General features: G+C 37.1%; 2 protein-coding genes across 2 annotated transcripts; both read right to left on the bottom strand.

Annotated features, from left to right (window-relative positions):
• Positions 1 to 2,606: 2,606 nt before the first annotated feature.
• Positions 2,607 to 4,728, bottom strand: LOC103952343 (berberine bridge enzyme-like 26). The gene has a single exon (XM_009363914.3). It carries the CDS (start codon positions 4,320 to 4,322, stop codon positions 2,727 to 2,729), a length of 1,596 nt encoding a protein of 531 aa, XP_009362189.2. The 5' UTR covers positions 4,323 to 4,728; the 3' UTR covers positions 2,607 to 2,726.
• Positions 4,729 to 17,257: 12,529 nt separating this feature from the next.
• LOC103952342 lies at positions 17,258 to 20,091 on the bottom strand. Its single transcript, XM_048582843.1, has 4 exons — positions 19,795 to 20,091; positions 19,056 to 19,118; positions 18,411 to 18,454; positions 17,258 to 17,695 (listed from the first exon to the last, which is right to left on the bottom strand). Exons 2-4 carry the CDS (start codon positions 19,104 to 19,106, stop codon positions 17,383 to 17,385), a joined length of 408 nt encoding a protein of 135 aa, XP_048438800.1. The 5' UTR covers positions 19,107 to 19,118; positions 19,795 to 20,091; the 3' UTR covers positions 17,258 to 17,382.
• Positions 20,092 to 20,353: the final 262 nt, after the last annotated feature.

The following is a 20,353-nucleotide window of genomic DNA, read 5'->3' as shown; positions in this document are numbered from 1 at the left end:
TCCCTCATGTAGGGAGTCCAATTCCTCCAAAATCAAGAGCAGGATTCCCCAATTGGTGTGGACCCCACGTGTTTTTTGATTCCCCAAGATCAAGTAAACAAAGGTGTATCTCGTAATTGAAATCCAATTTTGTAAATTGATTCCGATTACGGGTACGTAAACGTGCCCCTAGTGCCCTAAAGCCCTAGTGGTTTGGGAGTCATTGACCTAAAGCTCGCTACATGGGTTGGATCGAAAGCTTAAGGGAACTGACATTGCACGACCACCACTATTACTGAAAAAGATATAAAAAATAGAAAAGATAAAAATCGGAAAAAAATATGTGAAGTTAGTATGTATGAAGTATGAATAAGGAAGACGAGGGGTAAGGGATTTAGTCGAGTCTCCTTAACTATGTTGGTCCACTTTACACCAAAGGAAGTTCATGAATTCTTTTTTAATTGATTCTAAATGGCTTAGACTCTATGGTGGGATTAAAAGGAACTTTTGAAAAGATGTTCTAATTTTTAACGTTTTCTATGGATTGCAACTTGAAGATGAAAATTTTGTCTTAGTTGAGTTTTAATAAAGTTTTTAAGTTTGTTAGTTTTTATATTTGTTTTTGAGTTTTGTTTTGGTTGAGGACAATCAAAAAGCTAAGTTTGGGGGTATTTGGTGAGTCAATATTATACTATATATTTTGCCCTAATCTTAGTAATAATTTATTGGTTATTATGTGTGAATTTTGATACTTTGAGTTATATTTCTAATGTAAAACATTCGACTTTCTTTGGAGCAAAAAGTGATCAAACGGATAAATTTTGAAGTGATTCTAATTGGAGGTTGTTCATGAGTCTTTTAAGATGATTGTATCAAAATTCCAGATTTTTCTATCAAGCTGTTTGACTGTGGCGATGAAATAAAGGTCCAGCGCACAGCTTTTCCAGATTGACGTTTCTGGATGTTTGGGGTATTTTAGAGGTCAAGATGACATATTTTGAAGAAGATTCCTTCTGAGGATTTGTAGGAGACGTCTCCATCTTTCAAAAGAGACATTTTAGGACCAAATCGGAGTTTATTTGATAGGTCAAAAGACTAATTTTCTGAGAACTCCGAATTTTAGTTCAAATAGGAAACCTTTTGCTTTCTGTTTTATTGTTTTATTATGTTTCCTAGTTTTATTTAAGACCTTTTAGGGTTTTATCTTGTAGAAGTATAAATAAAGATATTTAGCCATTAGGGTTGGAGGATTAGGAGGAGAGGAGGAAACACACGCACAAGCCTTTGACAATTCAAGTTTATTTTCTAGGTGTTTTCTATCCTTGTTCTTAATAATATTTTATTATGATTGTTCGTAACTAGTTCTTTTGCTAGGGCGAAGCCACGAGCCTTAGCATGAATATGTGGTTTTATTAATTTGCTTATGAATGGATGCATGCTTGTTTTGAATTATTAATCACCGCGATTAAACTATCCAGTTATTTTTGTGATTCACGACCATTAAGATATTTAGACAAGTAATTTGATGCAATTTCTATTGGAACATCACCCTAAAATTGAAGAGGGCTTCTTGTGATTAGTAATTGTAAGTTCACTTAAGGCGAATATCACGCTCTTAGGGGTTGCATGGTTTTTCAAGGGGTTTTCATGAAGCTTAATGAGTCTTGCATGTCTATATTTGATCTGAATATCACAGACGGGTTGCATGTTAAATATACGTATTCGTTTGAACATCAGGAGGAAAATATGTATTAGGAAAGCCTAACCTTCAAAGCATGTATGTAGAAATTCATAAGTAGTTGGTAAAATTGCATAGGATTGTTAAGGGGGCCATGAAACCCTAGACTTTTACAAATTGATTTTCTTTAAATTGTTCTCTAGTTAATTTCTTTAATTGTTTTATTTTAAAATTCGTTTTTATTATATTAAATTCTAAAATCAATATTTTCCAAACTTTGTTTTAAATAATTAATTAAGAGTTGGTTTTAAACACCAATTATTTATTGAATCCCTGTGGAAAATGACCTTACTTGAGCCACTATACTACTACAACCTTGTACTCTTGCAAGTATTTTTAAGTATTTTTATCCCTACTTTTATAGGTGGTAAAAATCCTATGACCCCCTCCCCCTCCCCAACCCAACCTAACTGCACGCACGGAAGAAGAGGATGAAGCTGTTGGCTTCCAGAAAATTCCTTCTAAAATTACCAAATTGCCTATTGTTTAGAATTTCTCCTTTGAATTCCAAATTCCAATCCCTTTGCGCTCATACGTTTCTACCCGAGTACTTTTCAAATAAAATAAGATGTTGAACACGTGTCTCATGCTCAAAGGTTCAACAAAAATGAAATTGATCCTTTTATGGGCGTTTTCCACGTTAATATGAACTATTTTACTCGAAAAATTAGAGAGGGGTTACGACGTCCATGTTTATATGCATGTAACGGTAAGTACATTGCAGCAATTGATGAAGAAATGTCTAATATTTCTCTTAATTATTATTTCTTCAGTTTCAGAAAAACAAGCATCCTTCATTCCCATTGCTAATTAAAAGCTTACTTTCATCCTACTTGGCCAACTAATTTGATTATTTCTGAAGCCATAAACTACAACAAACATGCAACAGTTATAACAAGTAATATCATATTATTAATTTGTAAAATGCAACTTATTATTCGGGTATAATACAATGACTAACTGAGGATTTATAATTTATTCTGTTGCATATAATTATCAAGTTGACATTCTATTTCTTCGCAGACTGTAACACCGGCATGGTTTGTTCATCTCTAAAGAAATTATCAGGATCGACTGAAGTCTTTATTTGAACAAGTCTCCTAAAGTTATTCTTGAAATACTTCAATCCCCAAGCGCTTGCTTGTGCATAGCTTGTATTGGCATCCTTGTTGCTCCCCAAGTCAAGATCCCTATAATTCAAATAGGCAGCTCTTGGGGACTTCGAAACATATGGTGTCAAGTACTCATACACACTTCTCACCCCGCTAATACGTTCCTCAGTTTCTTTGGCATCATCCCAATCGTCGACATACTGGATCTCAAACAAATTTCCTTTTCTATGTGGGAAAGGAATTTCCCAATCATAAATCTCACTCATTCTTCCACCGTAAGGTGTCAGTATCAACTGTAATGAATCCAATTCAAGCATTGCTTTCCATAAACCTTCTAAGGCAGCTTCTGAAATAGGTTCAGTAACAAAATCTGATTTGTTTTTGAAGTATACCCTCGATTGTTGAGTCCGCTGAAGCAGAACTTGTGATTCGTTTATCGGGAAGTTAGAAACGTATAGAGCGGACTCAATCCAACTCATTTCAGTGAAGGTGGACTGGTCTAAATTTAACTCAGGGAAATTTTCTTGCATCCAAGGGCGAACTTTCTCAACAGTCTCAAAAGCCACGAAATTGAACGTAACTTGAATAGTTTTTCCACCATTTGTACCAGTTCCATTTGCAACTTGGATAACCAAACGCAGGAAGTACTGTTGAGGCATCCTATCAGCTATAGCTTGCCATTTGGAAACAAGTTTGGTTGCACCTTGTTCTATGGTCTTCGATTCCATGTAGCCTGTTACAATTGGAGGAACAGGAACCAACCTAAGTTTCCAGGCCAGGATGACTCCAAAGTTTGAGCCTCCGCCACCTCGAATTGCCCAAAAGAGATCTTCTCCCATGGATTTTCTGTCAAGAATTCTTCCGCTAACGTCGACAATCTTAGCATCAAGGACATTGTCAGCTGCTAGACCGTATTGTCTAAACAAGGTACCATGTCCACCTCCACTAATATGTCCTCCCACACCAATAGTTGGACATGTCCCTGCTGGAAAGGCATAGAGTTTACTCTTTTGTGCAATTGCATAGTACAACTCTCCGAGAGTAGCACCTGACTCAACCCAAGCCCTCTCCTTCTTTATGTCAATATCAATGGATCGAAGATTGAAAAGATCAATGATGATGAAAGGAGATTTGGATACATAAGATAGGCCCTCATAGTCATGGCCACCGCTTCGGGTTCTTATTTGTATGCCCACTTTCTTGGCACATACCACAGCGGCTTGAACATGAGAGTATTGATGAGGAGTAATGATAGCTTGTGGTTTCGGTGTTGATGTGTTCAGGAATCGGAGATTCTGTATGGAAGATTGCAACACTGGGGTATAGTCTGAAGAGCTTTGCGTGAGGATGATTTTGCTTGTTGAGTTCGAATGTATGCGGGAGGAAAAGCATTGAACAAAGCTTTCGGAAATCGAGTTTGAAGTTGTAGAACAACCTGAGTTTAGAAGGAAGAAAAGTAGTAGGGCAACGAGTTTTATGTGTGAGATCTCCATCTTTATTTGTTGAAATGGTATGAGATCTGAACTCACTTATATAGGTAACTATGAGTTGGAAGAATTGAAAAGATATATTGGTAGACTTTTCATAATCGTTTGCCTTACAAAAGACTTTTCATAGCAGTGAAATGCAAATTGGATTTTGGCTTCAAATAATCCGCTGCTCTTTTCTTATTGGCCCATAAGTCAGCATCATGTGATACGCACATGCTTAATCTGGACGGAATATGTAACAAAGTTGACGAAATTGACTATTGCTTTATATTTTGATAAGTTAAAGGACCAATAATCATAAATTTTTAGTTAATAGATTAAAGCTCCAATTGGGTTAAAAGTTCAGGAACCTTTGCTCCAATTTTCTCTTCGTTTTGGGGTGCCCTTTTTCTTTTTTCTTTTTTGGGTGCAGTTGTTTTCTTTGTCTGTCATTTTATTAGGTTGTTAAAATGAATTAAGAGGAAAACCGTGAGAAGGAAGCTAAATATAAATTGTAGCATTCAAACATGCTCTCTATCTTTTAGTTAAATTTTATGGGTTTTCTTATAAAAAAAATATACTTCATGTATACTCTCTAGTTTAAGGAGTCATAAAACTTGTGCACCAATATTAATAAAGTTTTTTGTTTAATATTATTAAAATATTGGTAACTCCTCTCACACTTTCCATTTTATAAGACGTTACCTGACCCTATCACATACCGACAGCAAGCAAAAGCTGTGCCGGCTTACCTGAAAATTTTCATTATTGTCACCCCAAATGCTACTACCTCTTTGCTAAGCACATTAATGCTTGATCGAGAAAAGCAAGCAAAGAAGTAGCAGGATGCGGAATTGTGACTATTTAAATACGAGGGGAAGGAAGGCATGGGGGAGGAAGGGGAGGAAAGAAAAAAAAAAGGAGACAATCCTACTGCGTTCTTTTTCCACTCTCAAGATTTAGGAGCTCCTAGAAAATTCCTATGTTAGAAGATTGAGGATACATAGTTATTGATGTGCCGTTTAGCCACCCATCAGAGCCACTACCCCAATCTGTGCAACGAATGTTAGTGGCTATTTTCAGTTTTTCTTGGTAGTGAATTTCAAGTTGTTCTTGTAGTGAATTTCAAGGTGTGCACCAAACTGATCAATAGAAAAGGGATGAACTGATGAAGAGGTTAGTGAATATGAGTTGACGAAGGGATTAGTGAAGTCTTTTCACAAGAGCGTGAGATTCACGTAGAGCGTTAAGTTGTTTGCAATGTTCTAGAAATCGGCCTAGACGGTTGCCTAGGTGCTAGGTGGTGAAGACTTGCCACGATTTAGGGCAAAACATTTCAAAAAATTGGTCTGGAGCTAGGCAGCGCCTAGGCGGGTCTTAGGTGGTGGGCTAGGTGGCACCTAGGCGATCCTAGGCGGATTTTTTTTTTTGGGGGTTTTAAAGAAACACTCTCGATATTGTTCACTTTTAACGAAAATGACATTTTTACTCTAAAAAGTCATTCCTGGTACTATTCACTTACAACACATTTTTGTCCTTTTGATTAAAACTCAAAGTTTTCAAGCCATTTTCATTAGTTTTTTTTATTTTTTATTTTTTTTAATTGTGTGCTTTTTTATTTTTTTAATTTCATGGTGGTACACTTACGGAAATGATATACCTAATTTGTAAAGGATGGATTGACTACAAGTTCATCCAATTGTGAAATGAATTGAAGAACTTTTGAGGGGATACATACAAAAAAAAAGAATAAACTAGATAAAACAACGTTAAATAATTTAATCTATGTCCAATCCAATGCAAAGATCGTGAACAAAAAGAATTTAGTCTATCATCCAAGAGTACTCCTCATTATGATTATATGTTTACTGTTTTTTTTAATATTGAACTTGTTTGATGGATGTACTTTGTGTATTCTTTTACTTCTATTTTTGCATTTTATCATTCTTTTATTATCCATACAAGTATATTTTTTTTAAGTGTAAATAGACACTTATTTACAAGATATATATTAAATTTACATAAATCCGCATAGGCGCCCGCCTAGCTACTAGGTCCCTGCCCGCTGTCCGACTAGCGCTTAACGTTTTTCAGAACCTTGATTGTTTGTTGCGTTAAAGGTATTTTTTCAATATTGTCTGCAACTTTTTATTTCTAAGGGGAAACAACTTTGCTGCTGAAAAGATCAACAACAGCTGCTACTGATGGCCTATCATACACGAACACGTGTTTGAGTTTTGATTAAAAAAATCATAACTTGGACACGTGTCCGCTCGTGATTGGTTATCAGCAGCAGTCAAGTCTTGTTCTTTACAAGGACACACATGCTCGACCTGGCTTGATCCTCTTGTAGAATCCAATTGCAACTCTAAGGGCATGTTTATATATCCGTAATTGAAATCAAAAGTCGGAGTGCTATTCCGATTATGAATTATTCTTGTGTTTACTAAATTTGGAAGAATGAAAATGAGTGATTGCACTCGAAAGATTGGTATTGAATTCCTGATTTTGGAGGAATTGAACCCGAGTAGGACGTGTCATTTGAATTTCGGGACAAAGGAGGAATTCGGAATACAATTTTCTACCCATTATAACCCCATGTAATTCCTAAAAACTCCAAATATGCCACTCAAATCAACAAGCCCAGACCTCTCTCCCTGCCTCCCCTTCACCTCCCTGTGCCCCAATGAACCAATCTCAAGAATCCTAAGGCGTCTTCAGATGTCGTAGTGAGCTGGTTGTTCTTTGGTTGTGGCATCGTGGTCGTGTTGGGATGAAGGTGCGACGCGCGAGAGAGATCAATGGATGCGCTGGAAATGATGATGAAGGATCCATAGAAAATAAAATGGAGGAGAGGGAGGGAGAGAGTGGTGGCGGTAGCGGTTGGTGAGGACCGACGAAGGATAATTGAGAGAAGAGAAAAGAAGTGAAAAATTAGGCTTCAAAAGGTAGAAAACTTGGGGCTGCTGGCTTGAAAAGTTATGGGGGGTGGGTATAAAAAATTAGGTTTGAAAAGGTTAAAAAAAAAGTTAAAAAATTAGTTTATAATGAGATAGAAAATTCAATCATTTATGGGGTTAAGATTGTATGAAAATTAAATTTTAATATAAAATAATTCATTTAGACCAAGGGCAGTTTAGTAATCAAATGATTTTGATTCCGATTCAGAAGTGAATTAGTAAACAACTTATATGAAACCTAACATCATTCTTGTTTCGTTTCTTGACAATTTAGTAAACACCTTTCATAGGAATCTGATTATGATTCATCCCCAATCCAATTCCGCTTCAATTCAATTCATTCTCAATTCAATTCCACTTATTTTGATTACAGATTAGTAAACGAGCCATCAGAGTAACTCATGAAATTGATATTGATTTGTGTGCCATAGTCTAAAGCCTATCCTTTAGCTGTTTAACAAGAATTTATGTTTCATAGACTAAAGCCTATCCTATGGCTGCTCTTTGGGTAGAATCCTTTAGCTGTTTACCCAAGGACTTTTCCAACATAGGCTAAAGCTTGTCACATCACCACAACATATCAAACACACCACAGGACTCCAGTCCAATTACTTCACGCAATAGTATGCTACTGCAATCTACACGTCCACAAGGTAAGAATCCCAATACTAATTTGAACTGCGATGCTGACTTTTGTATTAGAGTTATAGTTTGCATCTTAATCCTATTTATCTTGCGTACAGAATGTTAAAGATAATTTGATACACTATTAAGAGATAATTATCATGCCTAATAAAATTACAATATTACCCCTCAATCATAACTACAAAATTATCTTAAAAGCTCTCACATTCAATGATCTAGAACTCTTCTCATTCAATGACCTCGTTGCTAAGAAGTTAATCATAAGCAATGTTATTTCAATAAAAGGCCTCGTTGCTCGGTCCGATAGTGTAATATTTGGTCCAAACCAAACCATATGATCTATACCATATCATTAACAAAAAACATGTCATGTCACAATTGTCCAAGGAGTCGAAGACTATGCTGTTAAATACGTTATCTTATAAGCTGACTACATTGGTTGAGGCATTGAATGAGGCGGCCAAACGGCCAAACGTGCTTACGTTGCCTATGGAAAGAGCGTATCTGACCAATAATATTCCACTTTGTGCTATGAGGTTGAAAGAAATTGCAGTCATTGGATGAACATTGGAAGCTTCTACGTGGAAACTTCAAAGTGAACAAGATTATGAGATGAAATTTAGCATATGACATGATTATGTCATGGAGACATCAGCAAATAACTCATCGCTTCTAAGATGGCTGCAATGATCAGCTTGTCGCCTACTATTAAGTGCCGCCTTCTCACAGACCAGTGAACTATTTTCTTGGTTTACATACCTGTCCTAGCTTAACCAGAGAATCAACTAGCCGCCCTCGGCTTATTTGAGGTTTAAAGGGTGGCACTTCAGATGATGATTTTCACCCGTGGCTCAAAACGACTTCGTTTTAGACAACGATAAACATAGTGGCATAGATATTATAACACATGGTTCTATATCCAAAATTTATTTCCAACTACATTCTTAGAGCAACTCCACCTCTTAGTGCAATAATTGCCCAGGCTATTGACAATTGACAATTATTGCCTTAGTAAACAAGAATAGCTCGAATGCATCTCCACTGCGTAACTAAATTGGCTGGGCAATTGAAATTATTTTTTTTATTAAAAAATAACATTGTGTTTAATTTTGATCAGGACTTTTAACTAATCTCGTCAGGCCAAGTGTTATAATTCGAAATTACAATTCCGTCCCAATCACGCCACGGTTGTGCCACGTGGACAACAAAGTCAGGATTTTTTTTTTTTTTTTTTTTTTTTTTGAATTTTTACAATCAGGATTAAAAAAGACCTATGGATTTGGGAAATCCTTTTAATCCTCCAACTAGTAAATCTTGTAATCACATCGATAAGCCAAACACCATCTTCGCTTGCCATCAATGAGGGAGAGGGGGACTTGCAATAAACAATCTGATGCTCAAGTTAGCCTTTGTTCAAAATGATTACATTACATTGTAAATCGATCTCATACTTTCCTCCTTTTTCTCCATGTTTTGGTAGGATTATAGGCCTTTTATAGGCATAAAAAGCTTGGGCTCCAAGTCCCATTATCCTCCATGTTCTTTAGTAGTGGTTTGATTCATGTTGGTTTATATTAGCCTCACTCCTCTATTTTTAGGATGCATGAAAAATGGCTAGTTACTTGACCTTAATATTTGCACCCACAGATGCCCCCTTTTTCTCTAGAAACACATATCATCTTGGTTTGTAGAGGAAAAATATTTCTTTTGCAAAAATTCACGTGATTTGAAATTTCATCATGAGTTAGCCTTCGACTATGATTAAGTTTAGCCTTTGGCTATACGATCACATAGTCATATATTATCATTCGGCTATGATCACTTGGTCATAATTTAGCCTTTGGTTACGATCACATGGTCATAATTTAACTTTCGGCTATGATCATACTGTTAACGACATTGGAAAATTAAAGGGCAGTGAAGAATTGAGAAGATAAAGAGCTAGGTAGCCAACAGAGAAGAAAGGAAATGATCTTTATTATCAGAAGACTTAAATTGAATTACAATATGATTCATCACTTTGTTATATAGAGTACGAAGATTAGCTCCAAAGCTAACAGATATAACAAGCATAATAGCAATAACCAACTTTATCAATCTAACAACCTTTCAACAAACTCTTGATGACATGGCACTCTGATGTGAATATTTCAACATCCTACCTCAATCTCAACTGGGATTTCCAGTTTGAGATTGTATGAATGCTTAAGAAATGCAGAACAATTAATCCTTTGTTCTTGGTGTTTAAAGGTGTCTTCATGCATCTGCATTGTCAATTAATCCTCTACTCCCATCATCAATTAATCAGCCCAGTTTTCAAAACATCTATGTCCAGTTGTATTTCTTATCTTCACCATGTGACTGGAATTGATAGCTTCACTTAACAAAATTATCATCCTGAAGTTTTACAGTGAACATTCCCAACAACCTTCAATATTGACACTTGAATCCACCATTGTATCAACACTCTAAACACTTCAAATTGAATCTTTGCAAGAACCCTTCAAACACTTCTGGCTATCGGCCTTTCTGAAGTGATAAAATCTTAATTTTCGTAAGTAATTACAGTAAGAATTCTACACACACTTCTAGCTATCGGCCTTTCTGAAGTGGGATATAAAAGGGAAATGGCTATCCGCCTCTTTATCCCAACAAACACCTCGCAGCAAGAATTCTACACACACTTCTAGCCATTGGCCTTTCTGAAGTGGGACGTAAAAGGGAAATGACTATCGGCCTCTCTATCCCAGCAAACACCTCATTTATCTACAAATCCATGATTTCAACACTTATGGCTATCGGCCTCTAACAATTATGCAATTTGAAGCAAAGAACTTTGACTGCGACACTCCATCAAACACATAGAGTGCAAGATATGAAAGAACCTGACAATTTTGCGAACCTTGAATATGTTGCCGAACTAAAAAAGATATGAACGAAGATCTTCACCTCCATTTCGATCACAAATCAACAGAAGTCGGTCAAACGATAGCGAACTCACGGCCTCGCTCAAACGTTTCTTAGGAACTTTGTAGATTTTCTTGTATCTGTCAATGATCTGATTGAGATGAGCGACTGTGAGATGGAGGTAGGAGTTGGATTGAATGAGGAAAAGGTAATCTTCTATAAACATCTTGCTCTTGGAACCCGGCAAAAACAAAGTTTAGTATGAAATAACATATGCGACTGAGCATTTGCTGTTCTGTTGAGAGCCCATGTGATGGATTCTGATCGAACTTCCAAAAACCCAGTTGGGAATGATCAAAGCTTCATCTCTCTAGAACCCGAATTCAATCTCTATGTGGATTAAGTTGTTGATGTCGTCGTCTAGGTTGCAATTTCTCTTGAAAAAGATGAACCCATATCAAATTGCCAAGCGATTCTTCTTCCGGAGAGTATGGACCCCTTCAAGAAACATAGCCGCCTGGAACACGCTGGTGGCACCAAGGATCTCCAAAAGAGCGCTCATTCTCAGTCGATTCGCATCCACAAAAACTGAGTAAGAAATTGATTCTGCTTCCTTCTCTAATTCGAGGATCAGAGAGAAGAAGGAAACACTGAAGAACTTGACGAAAAATTCAAGAAAATTTGAAGAGAAAATAAAACTAGAAAATGAAATCTAATAAAAAAAAAATACGAAACCACATAATCAATGACATGAGCCTGGTGGCTATGATACCATGTTAACTACATTGGAAAAATTAAAGAGCAGTGAAGAATTGATAAGATGAAGAGCTAGGGAGCCAACAGAGAATAAAGGAAATGATCTTTATTATCAAAAGACTTGAATTGAATTACAATATGATTCATCACTCAGTTATATAAAGTAAGAAGCTTAGCTCCAAAGCTAACAGATATAACAAGCATCATAGCAATAACCAACTCTATCAATCTAACAACCTTTCAACAAACTCTTGATGACATGGCACTCTGATGTGAATATTGCCAAAATATACGGTCATAATTTTGCCTTTAGCTACGATCATACATTTATAGTTTAACCTTCGGTTGTGATTATATAGTCATAGTTTAGCATTTGGCTACGATCATACGGTTATAGTTTAGCATTCGGCTACGATCATAAGGTCAAAGTTTAGCCTTCAGCTATGATCATAAGGTCGAAGTTTAGCCTTTGACTACGATCATAAGGTCAAAGTTTAGCCCTTGGCTACGATCATAGGGTCAAAGTTTAGCCTTGGCTACGATCATAAGATCAAAGTTTAGTGTTCAGCTACAATCATAAGGTCAAAGTTTAGCCCTTGGCTACGGTCATAGGGTCAAAGTTTAGCCTTCGGCTACGATCATATGGTATTTGACCATGGGTTTTGGGTTTTCAACCCTCGGTCTTAAGTTTTGGCCACAATTCGGTCTTGGGTCTTCAACACTCGGTCAAACGATCACCAATCATGAGGTTTGGAATTCGACCATACACTTGTGTATGACTAGCATGCCCCCAGAGTAATTGTATTTCAAATTAGCGGTAGTCTTAACAATGAGCATATATAAGATAGAAATTCTTATCTAGCAGGCAACTTCCTTACTATTAGAGTGAATTTACACTGCAATTTCTTTGCTTAGAAGCTTTGTGTTCAGGCAATTGGTTCGCCTAGCGCTTGAGTATTCATATTGCTCCACAATTCATATATGGCCTTGCACGAGTTGCCAATTCCATACTTTTCTCAATGTCATAGCCATGTAGAGAATAATAAATTAACTAGAGAAATTCATGTTGTGGAGACCACAAACTGGTGTATAAATGTTAGCTAAATTGAAGATGTCAATTTCTGTCTCCTCTAGCAATGATATTGAAGCTTTGTTGAGAAGCACACGTGACACCATCTTCACTTAGCCCGCATAAGTGGTTTTTCCGTCATCTCCGTAGCCCATGTATTGATCATGCGAATGTTTTCAACAATTTTTTTGCTAGACTCAACTTGGTCAAGCAAAAGTTTTGTCCCTTCATGAGAATCATGCATACTCATCCATATAAGAGCAATTCAACTCTACATATTCACATATAAATTTTTGATAGGATCGTTCCAAGGTTATGAAATACACGAACTTGCAGTTAAAAAAAAAAATTACATCAAATGTGATGGTGTTCAAATGAGGCATGAGGGCTTATCTTCCATGTGTATTCACAAAAGAGCTTTGAATCGCACAAGGAAAAGCACAGTTGGGCCACTCCAATTCCACTTAAACATCAATCTCGAATTAATTGATATACACTGCAACTTCGTATTTAGCATTATTGAGTCTATAGCCTCTATACTAACAATACTCGCAGTCTAGCATCAATTTTCATAGGTACCTCTGCATTGTGCATTATCTTCTGGTCAAGTTTGCCAAATATGGATCATGAGCGAACATTACCTTGATAAATCTAACATCTAAATCGTGGCTTGTCCCACCATTCAAACTTTTGGTATGCAGCCAAGGGATGCACACTAACACTAGCCACCACTCAATGACGATAATTCCATGAAGGTTAAAATTTCCTCTGGTCCAACCTTGTCATGTGTCTTCACATGTTACTCAATGTTCTCTTTCTTCAATGGTGTTTCTTCCTATGTTTGGTTCCTTATAGTAGAATAACGGGACGATTTGGAATGGTCTATGGTCTGCAACTTCAAACCCTCATCCCAGTGGAGTTTGACCAGTGTAAATCTATCCCATTTGAATGCAAGGTCTCATCGCCAATAATGTAGATCGAGAATAGGGGTCTCCAAACTCAACTTTCGGTGTGCATACTCTGCATGATTCACTTATCATGGAACTCACTTCTGAATAAAAGCGCTTGAAAAGGTTTAGATTGTCATGCATCCAAGTATGGAAAGATAGTCGAGTCAACATAAGCTAGATATTCAATCCTTTTACGAGCTCCAAAGAATCTAATTCAATAATGACTGACAAGTAATTTCTTTCCTGGCCAATTCATGAAACAGAAAGAGTATAGAAGTTCCATCCAAAACGTAACATGGACTACACACATTCTAGTATGAACTCAGATAAGAATATTCTTAATGTAGAATTTAAACACGCTGAAAGATTTTTCTTGTAAAATTGTACAGAAATAGAGGATTGGTACACACAATATCTTTAACTTGTTATGACAAAAATATGTACTGATAGAATTTGTATTTCATGCACAATCGTAAAAGAGATGGAGGAAATAAACTCTTCTCTATATTTAGGGTATGAATTCGCGTCCCCCACTGCATAACCGGAAATATTTGCTCCTCGCTTTGTATAAATGTTTTTCAACCAGTGACCGAAAGCTTCAGCACAATCCCTCTGTAATTATAAGTGTGCCGGTCACCGTGGTTTGGTCTTGGCAGCCACAATGAGCATGTCTAGAATCCAACTTTGGGCTCTTTCTAGTGTTACATGACGACGCGGTAGCTTGGCTTCGTAGGACCCTAACCCCTAATACAATAGAACCTTGTGCGTCACAGTTTGGGATTGTTTCCCCAAGCTAGAAGTGAAACTACATCAGTACCTCCAAAATTCAAGTGGTAAATATATTTGACATAATAAAAACGAGATAATTGGAGTCCAAGATTTCTACACAAAAGTGCTTTCATGAACCTCCAAAGCCCAAAGGATTGCAACAATCATTTCCCACATTGTGCTATGGCAAGAAGACGTATAGTTATATCATATACGTTGTGCTGCTATTAGTGAAATCATAGAGAGAGTGAATAGAAAGCTTCCCTGTTTGGGGTTTTTGGCCGGTGCCCCCATTGTGGCTGGGGTGGAAACCATGACTTCTTGATACGGCTTTTTTGTATGAATTCTCACATACAGCGCCAACTGTTCGAGCAGAAAATTTCGGATCCTTTTAATCCTCCAACTAATAAATCTTGTAATCACATCAATAAGCCAACACTATCTTCGCTTGTCATCAATGAGGGAGAGGGGGACCTGCAATAAACACTCCGATGCTTGAGTTAGCCTTTGTTCAAAATGATTACATTACATTGTAAATGGATCTCATACTTTCCTCCTTTTTCTCCACGTTTTGGTGGGATTCTAGGCCTTTTATAGGCATAAAAAGCTTGGGCTCCAAGTGCCATTATCCTCCATGTTCTTTAGTAGTAATTTGATTCATGTTGGTTTATTTTAGCCTTACTCCCCTATTTTTAGGATGCATGAAAAATGGCTAGTTACTTGACCTTAATATTTGCACCGACAATTTGGTCTGACAACTTGCACCTACATGCCCGGCGCAAAAAAATCTATAACGTGGGTGGCTGACATCAGATAGCCTCAAACAAGGCCTCAGGCCATTCTTACCCGACTACTTGGTCTGTGAGAGATGAGCCCACCCAATCGGTGGGGCAATGGTTATGGGCTGAAGCAAATTTTGAAGAAATCAGAGGATTCAATTACTCCATAAGTGGGCAATTTGCAGAAATGGAGCTGCTCATCTAAAGAAGATTCTGCCATTTCTATTTCTTTCTAGCTACACGCTAGAAAACGAAGCATGCTATATGCACGAGGCATTACCAGAAAGCATATAATGTGAGCTATCTCGGCACAGGAGGTACAAAATTATATAGAATCCTAGTCATGATTATGAAAATCCTCACTACACCATAGCTATTGCTGCCATTGTTACTGAAACTAGAGTTGTTTTGATCTCCCCGGCCATAATGCCTTCTTATTCGAGTAACATTTCTTGTTTATCTTAGTTCCGTTTACTCCATTTCACGCAATAATGAGAATCAAACAAATTATGAGCCAAATGATGAAGCAAGATCAACTTAGTATCACCACAATACAAATGCTAAGAACTAACACAAAATTAAAAATATTTACATACGAAGGATCGTAGTCTTGAGTCTTAACTAGGAAACAACTTTCCCTCTTACGGTCTTAGCAACCTCCGATAAGCAAGTATATCAGCAGAGCGAGTAGATTCCCCGTTGGTATGTTGGAACTTGACCCGCCAGTCACATTTGAACTCTAATCAGCAACCAATGTCAGTAACCTTTAGCGAAATTCATGGGGGAGGACATGAATATGTATGGGAAGATTATTGCAACTCTAACATCATTTTTTGTTAATTTCAGACTATCTAAAATCATCTCTAACACTCTAATGAAGTGGGTGCGTAGGGCATCGAAAAGCTGGTGGTGGTTGAATTAAAACTGTTCACGATTTGCAGCGCCTAAATTTGGAGACCAGATGTTACTGCAACTTTTCCCTTCGAGGGCAACGTATGTGGATTCTTTGGGCTTAATAACTACTTCAAGTGCTAATTCTTGCGGAGTCTTGAGTGCACTGATCAACAGAGTGCAATTCACAATTATTACTGACAAGAGGGAATCACCGATCGAAGAGTTTGACAAAACATCATCTTTACAATTAATTAAGTGGTATTATGTGAACAATGAAACATCCATAATCATAATCAGGTATGCCAACAGGTCATGTTTGTCGTATTCGGGTCGTGTCGTATCAAATTCGTTATCTTAACTAGTTCTTAACATGTGGCCCAATAACGATTGGATTCATTAACGGGTTGTGTCGTTTCGTGTCAGGTTAACAGGTCATGCAAGAAATTTTCATGCTTAATGTCTAGAGCTGGCAAATAATATCTTATCAGGTTTTTAACGGGTGACCCGTTAATGAGCCAACTCATTAATAGGTTCTAAATGTTTGACTCATTACGACCCGACTCATTAACATGTTGATCTGAAACTTGTTATTTCACGTTGAGTTAACGAGTCGTGCAAGAAATTATCATATCTAATCATAACAGTAATAGTTTTTAATATTCAAACATACACGGTAGTGATATGATATCCCCAAAAGGAGAAGACCAAAATCCAAAAGGGTCATTGGCAATGGAATAGACTTACCTACACTCGGATATGTTATTATAGCAGATTGTTTGACACATCCGACCCTAATATCCTCTGTACACCAGGGTAAGCACGTGCTGGCCGACAACCGAAGGTGACGAAGCCATACTAATACGCATGAGAACCAATGAAAATAGACAAAACTTATAAATTTAAATATAATGTATATGCAAAAGATGAACGTATTCGGAGCATACAACTAATCTAGAACACTAAAAAGAAATAATGTAAAATTGAATGAACAAAGAGATGGGTCCTACATCGAGGGGACTCGAAGATGCCGATGCGGAAGTGCCTTGACACTAGGACTGTACGCCTCAATTCTAAATCCTAAGGGGGCACAAACCAAAACATGAGTGGACCAATTTGATATATAAATAGTACTAACATAATTATGAAATAACGTACTAACCCCAAAGTTTATGAAAACTCAATAGCATAATATGTAATAGGTTTTCTAAAAACCCTAGCATGCCATAAAACCTTTCATAAAACATATATCATATATAGTGTGTTTAGTAGTGGTATATATATAAAAGGCATATACATATATATAAAATTTCATTCACCCGAAGGCATGTAGAACACTTCTTCATTCATCTGAAGGCTCTACATCATGCGCCCATAGGCAGACCATTCGTCCGTAGGTAGTATCATTCGCCCGTAGGACACTACATCTCCTAGTCGAAGCCAATATAAGTATCTTCCGATCGAAGCCACCAACCTATGCCCGGTCGAAGCCAATATGAATATCTTCTGGCCGAAGCTATCTACAAATGCTCGGTCGTAGCCAATAAAAATATCTTCCGCCCTTGCCTTCATTTGCCCGTAAGCTTCTATAGCACCCACCCGAAGGCATATAAGTATCAATTGTCTGTAGGCTCCTACAGCACCCACCCGAAGGCATACAAGTATCAATCGCCTGTAGACAGAACATACGACTGTAGGCAGAACTGTTCAAATAACCATTATGTAAGTACATAAGTATATATCTTTCTAAATCGGAGTTCAGTAACTAAAACATCACATCGTAAAACTTATTTGTAGTATATAGTCATCAATCATATATACTATTATTCCAAAATATTCTCTATAAAGCATGATATCTCATAAATAGGGATGGCAACGGTTTGGTTTGGGGATGGAAATGCTATATCCATCCCCATAACCATGAAAATTAACCATACCCATAACAGCAAAATAATCATCGGGGATTATCCATAACCATATCCACCGGGTAACGGATTTTCAATCGGTTATTGGTTATATCCATCTTCATAAAAAAAAAAATATATATATATATATATATTCATCCAATGGACGCACTATAAATTTTAGTAGATACTAATTTTGCCATTAAATAGCCACATCCAATTACAAAAAACATAATATATTTGAAGTTGTTCATGATAAGCCAATATGATAAATTGGTCCAATAAAAAAGAAAAAGAGGACAAAGACAAATACGAAGGGAAGATAAAACATGTAAACTAAATATATGACAACAAACAAGAAGACAATTATTGATTTAATTTTGCATAATTCTATGGGCTCATAACATATGTAATAAACTGAAAAACTGACGCTAATTGATAATTTGCATGAATCAAATAACATGAAAAAGAATGAAAGATTACCTATTGAGCTTACAACATGCACCAATTTCTTGATAGTGAGACTCTTGAAGAGAGATGAATCTGATAAACTTGAAACATTTGATAATTGATATATAAAATGATTCAATGAATTAATTTGATTAAGTATAACAATAAGAGTATTGAATTGATGAGGTTGTTGGTATGCCCCATGTATGATGTTTAGTGCATAATAAAGATAGTATAGAGTTTAATGCATGCATAATGAATTAGTACTATATGGATAAGAATAATTGAATACGTTGTGGGCATGATTCCAAGACTTCAAAAGGCATAATTGAATAAATATATATATATAATATATATATATATATATATAATATTCAGATCGGATTCGGGTACGGATATGGATTGGGTACCCCTATAACCATATCCAAAACCATAACCGAATAAAGTTAACAGGTTTTTTCCCATATGCAAACCATACCCGAATTTTCATATCCAAATCTAATCCATTCGGGCGATTATCCACGGTGAACGGGTTTAACAATTAGAATTACCATCCCTACTCATAAATTGTAAATCTATTTTGCTCATAAACATTTCATAAAACGTAACCATTAAATCATGCTTTTCATGTATGCATTTCTAATAGGAAAATATGCATTTTAGAAGGGGTCCACTCACCTTACACAGTTGGCGAAGAGTCTTGCAAACAAGAGAGGACGAAAATGCCATACACAATTGCACCTAAGCACATAAAGGTACCAATTAATAAAACTCTATCATAATTATTGAATTTGGGGAAACGAACGTCAGAAACAGATTTAGGACGTCGAATTACCCTAAGAGAGGTCCCGGACAAATTTCGTAAAAGTCAACACAAAGAATATTCCAAGAACATTCTAGAGAATATTCCCTAACAAAATATTCCATCTGGATTGAGCCGGTTTAGCCGGGTTGGGCCGAGGGTTTTGGCTGGCCAAAGCTTGGGTTTTGGGTTTAGTTGGTATGACTTGGTTTTCTAGGCTTGGACAATTGGGTTTTTAAGCCTGGGCTGGCTATTAGGTTGGGTTGGGCTCAAGTAGGTTAGGTCGGGTCAGGTCGACCCGTTTTTAGGCTATGGGTCGGTCGTCTCGCCGAAGAAGAAAGCCAGAGCTTTCAAGCTCCGGTCAACCCACAACTCAGCAAAAACCCATTAACCCTTATACCAAAATAAAGCTACAAAGGAAAGGACTAGAACTATACCAATCATGAGGCCAGTCGTGGTCGGAGTTGGTCCGAAAAATGGTCTGGGGTCACAGATTCTCGTCCGAATCTGGGGAAAGTTTCCCCCGAGCTGTTCTGCGTCTAACTAGTGTACACTAACATCAAACCTACCCTAAACTAACCTTAAAACACACCCCAAGAGGTTTTAGAGTCTTACCTTTAGCCTAGATGGCGGAACATGTCGGGGAAGGTTGCACAGTGACAGGAAAGAGAAAGAGCTTGGGGGAGGGGTTCCTTCATCAATCCTGGGTTCATGGGTCTTGCAGAGGATGTGGGGAGGGATAAGATGATGGCGATGTAGGTCTGGTGAGGGGTCTTGAGCCTTAGCTTGACAAAGGAGAAAAATGAGTCCTGGAGAGTGGGGGAAAGAAGAGAAAAAGTGATGGGAGAGCAAAGAAAAAGTGAGGCCGGGAGACCAAATCAGAGGGTATGCCCCATTGGCACACCACCCAAGCCCAAAAGCAAACAATTAAAACAAAATATCTCCCTACACGTGATATTACTAAAATACCCTTCTGTTCTAAAATCCAAATAATTTTTCGAGACAAGTTGTTACATTGTTATTGTATGTGCCTTGAGATACAGTTACAACATTGTGCCCACTGTAGATAAATTTATTCATTTGTACATGCACTTAGACTGTGAAAACGAAAAACTCTTAGTTGTCTCTTATGGACATTTTGTTGTGTCTATATGTCTCGAACTCTCGAGTGACT

Source organism: the organism of the source record quoted next, unplaced genomic scaffold (genome assembly GCF_019419815.1).
Source record: "Pyrus x bretschneideri cultivar Hongxiangsu unplaced genomic scaffold, Pyrus_bretschneideri_v1 Contig19, whole genome shotgun sequence".
Lineage (NCBI taxonomy): Eukaryota > Viridiplantae > Streptophyta > Magnoliopsida > Rosales > Rosaceae > Pyrus > Pyrus x bretschneideri.
The sequence above is the reverse complement of the archived record's forward strand: the minus strand, read 5'-3'. Positions and strand labels throughout refer to the sequence as shown.

Coding starts and splice junctions, on each gene's coding strand:
- LOC103952343 (XM_009363914.3), bottom strand. CDS start 4,322: ATGGAGATCTCACACATAAAACTCGTTGCCCTACTACTTTTCTTCCTT.
- LOC103952342 (XM_048582843.1), bottom strand. CDS start 19,106: ATGGCATTTTCGTCCTCTCTTGTTTGCAAGACTCTTCGCCAACTGTGT. Junction 18,455..19,055: donor CTCTTCGCCAACTGTGTAAG/GTGAGTGGACCC, acceptor ATCTCTCTTCAA/GAGTCTCACTATCAAGAAAT. Junction 17,696..18,410: donor GCATGTTGTAAGCTCAATAG/GTAATCTTTCAT, acceptor TTCTGTCTACAG/GCGATTGATACTTGTATGCC.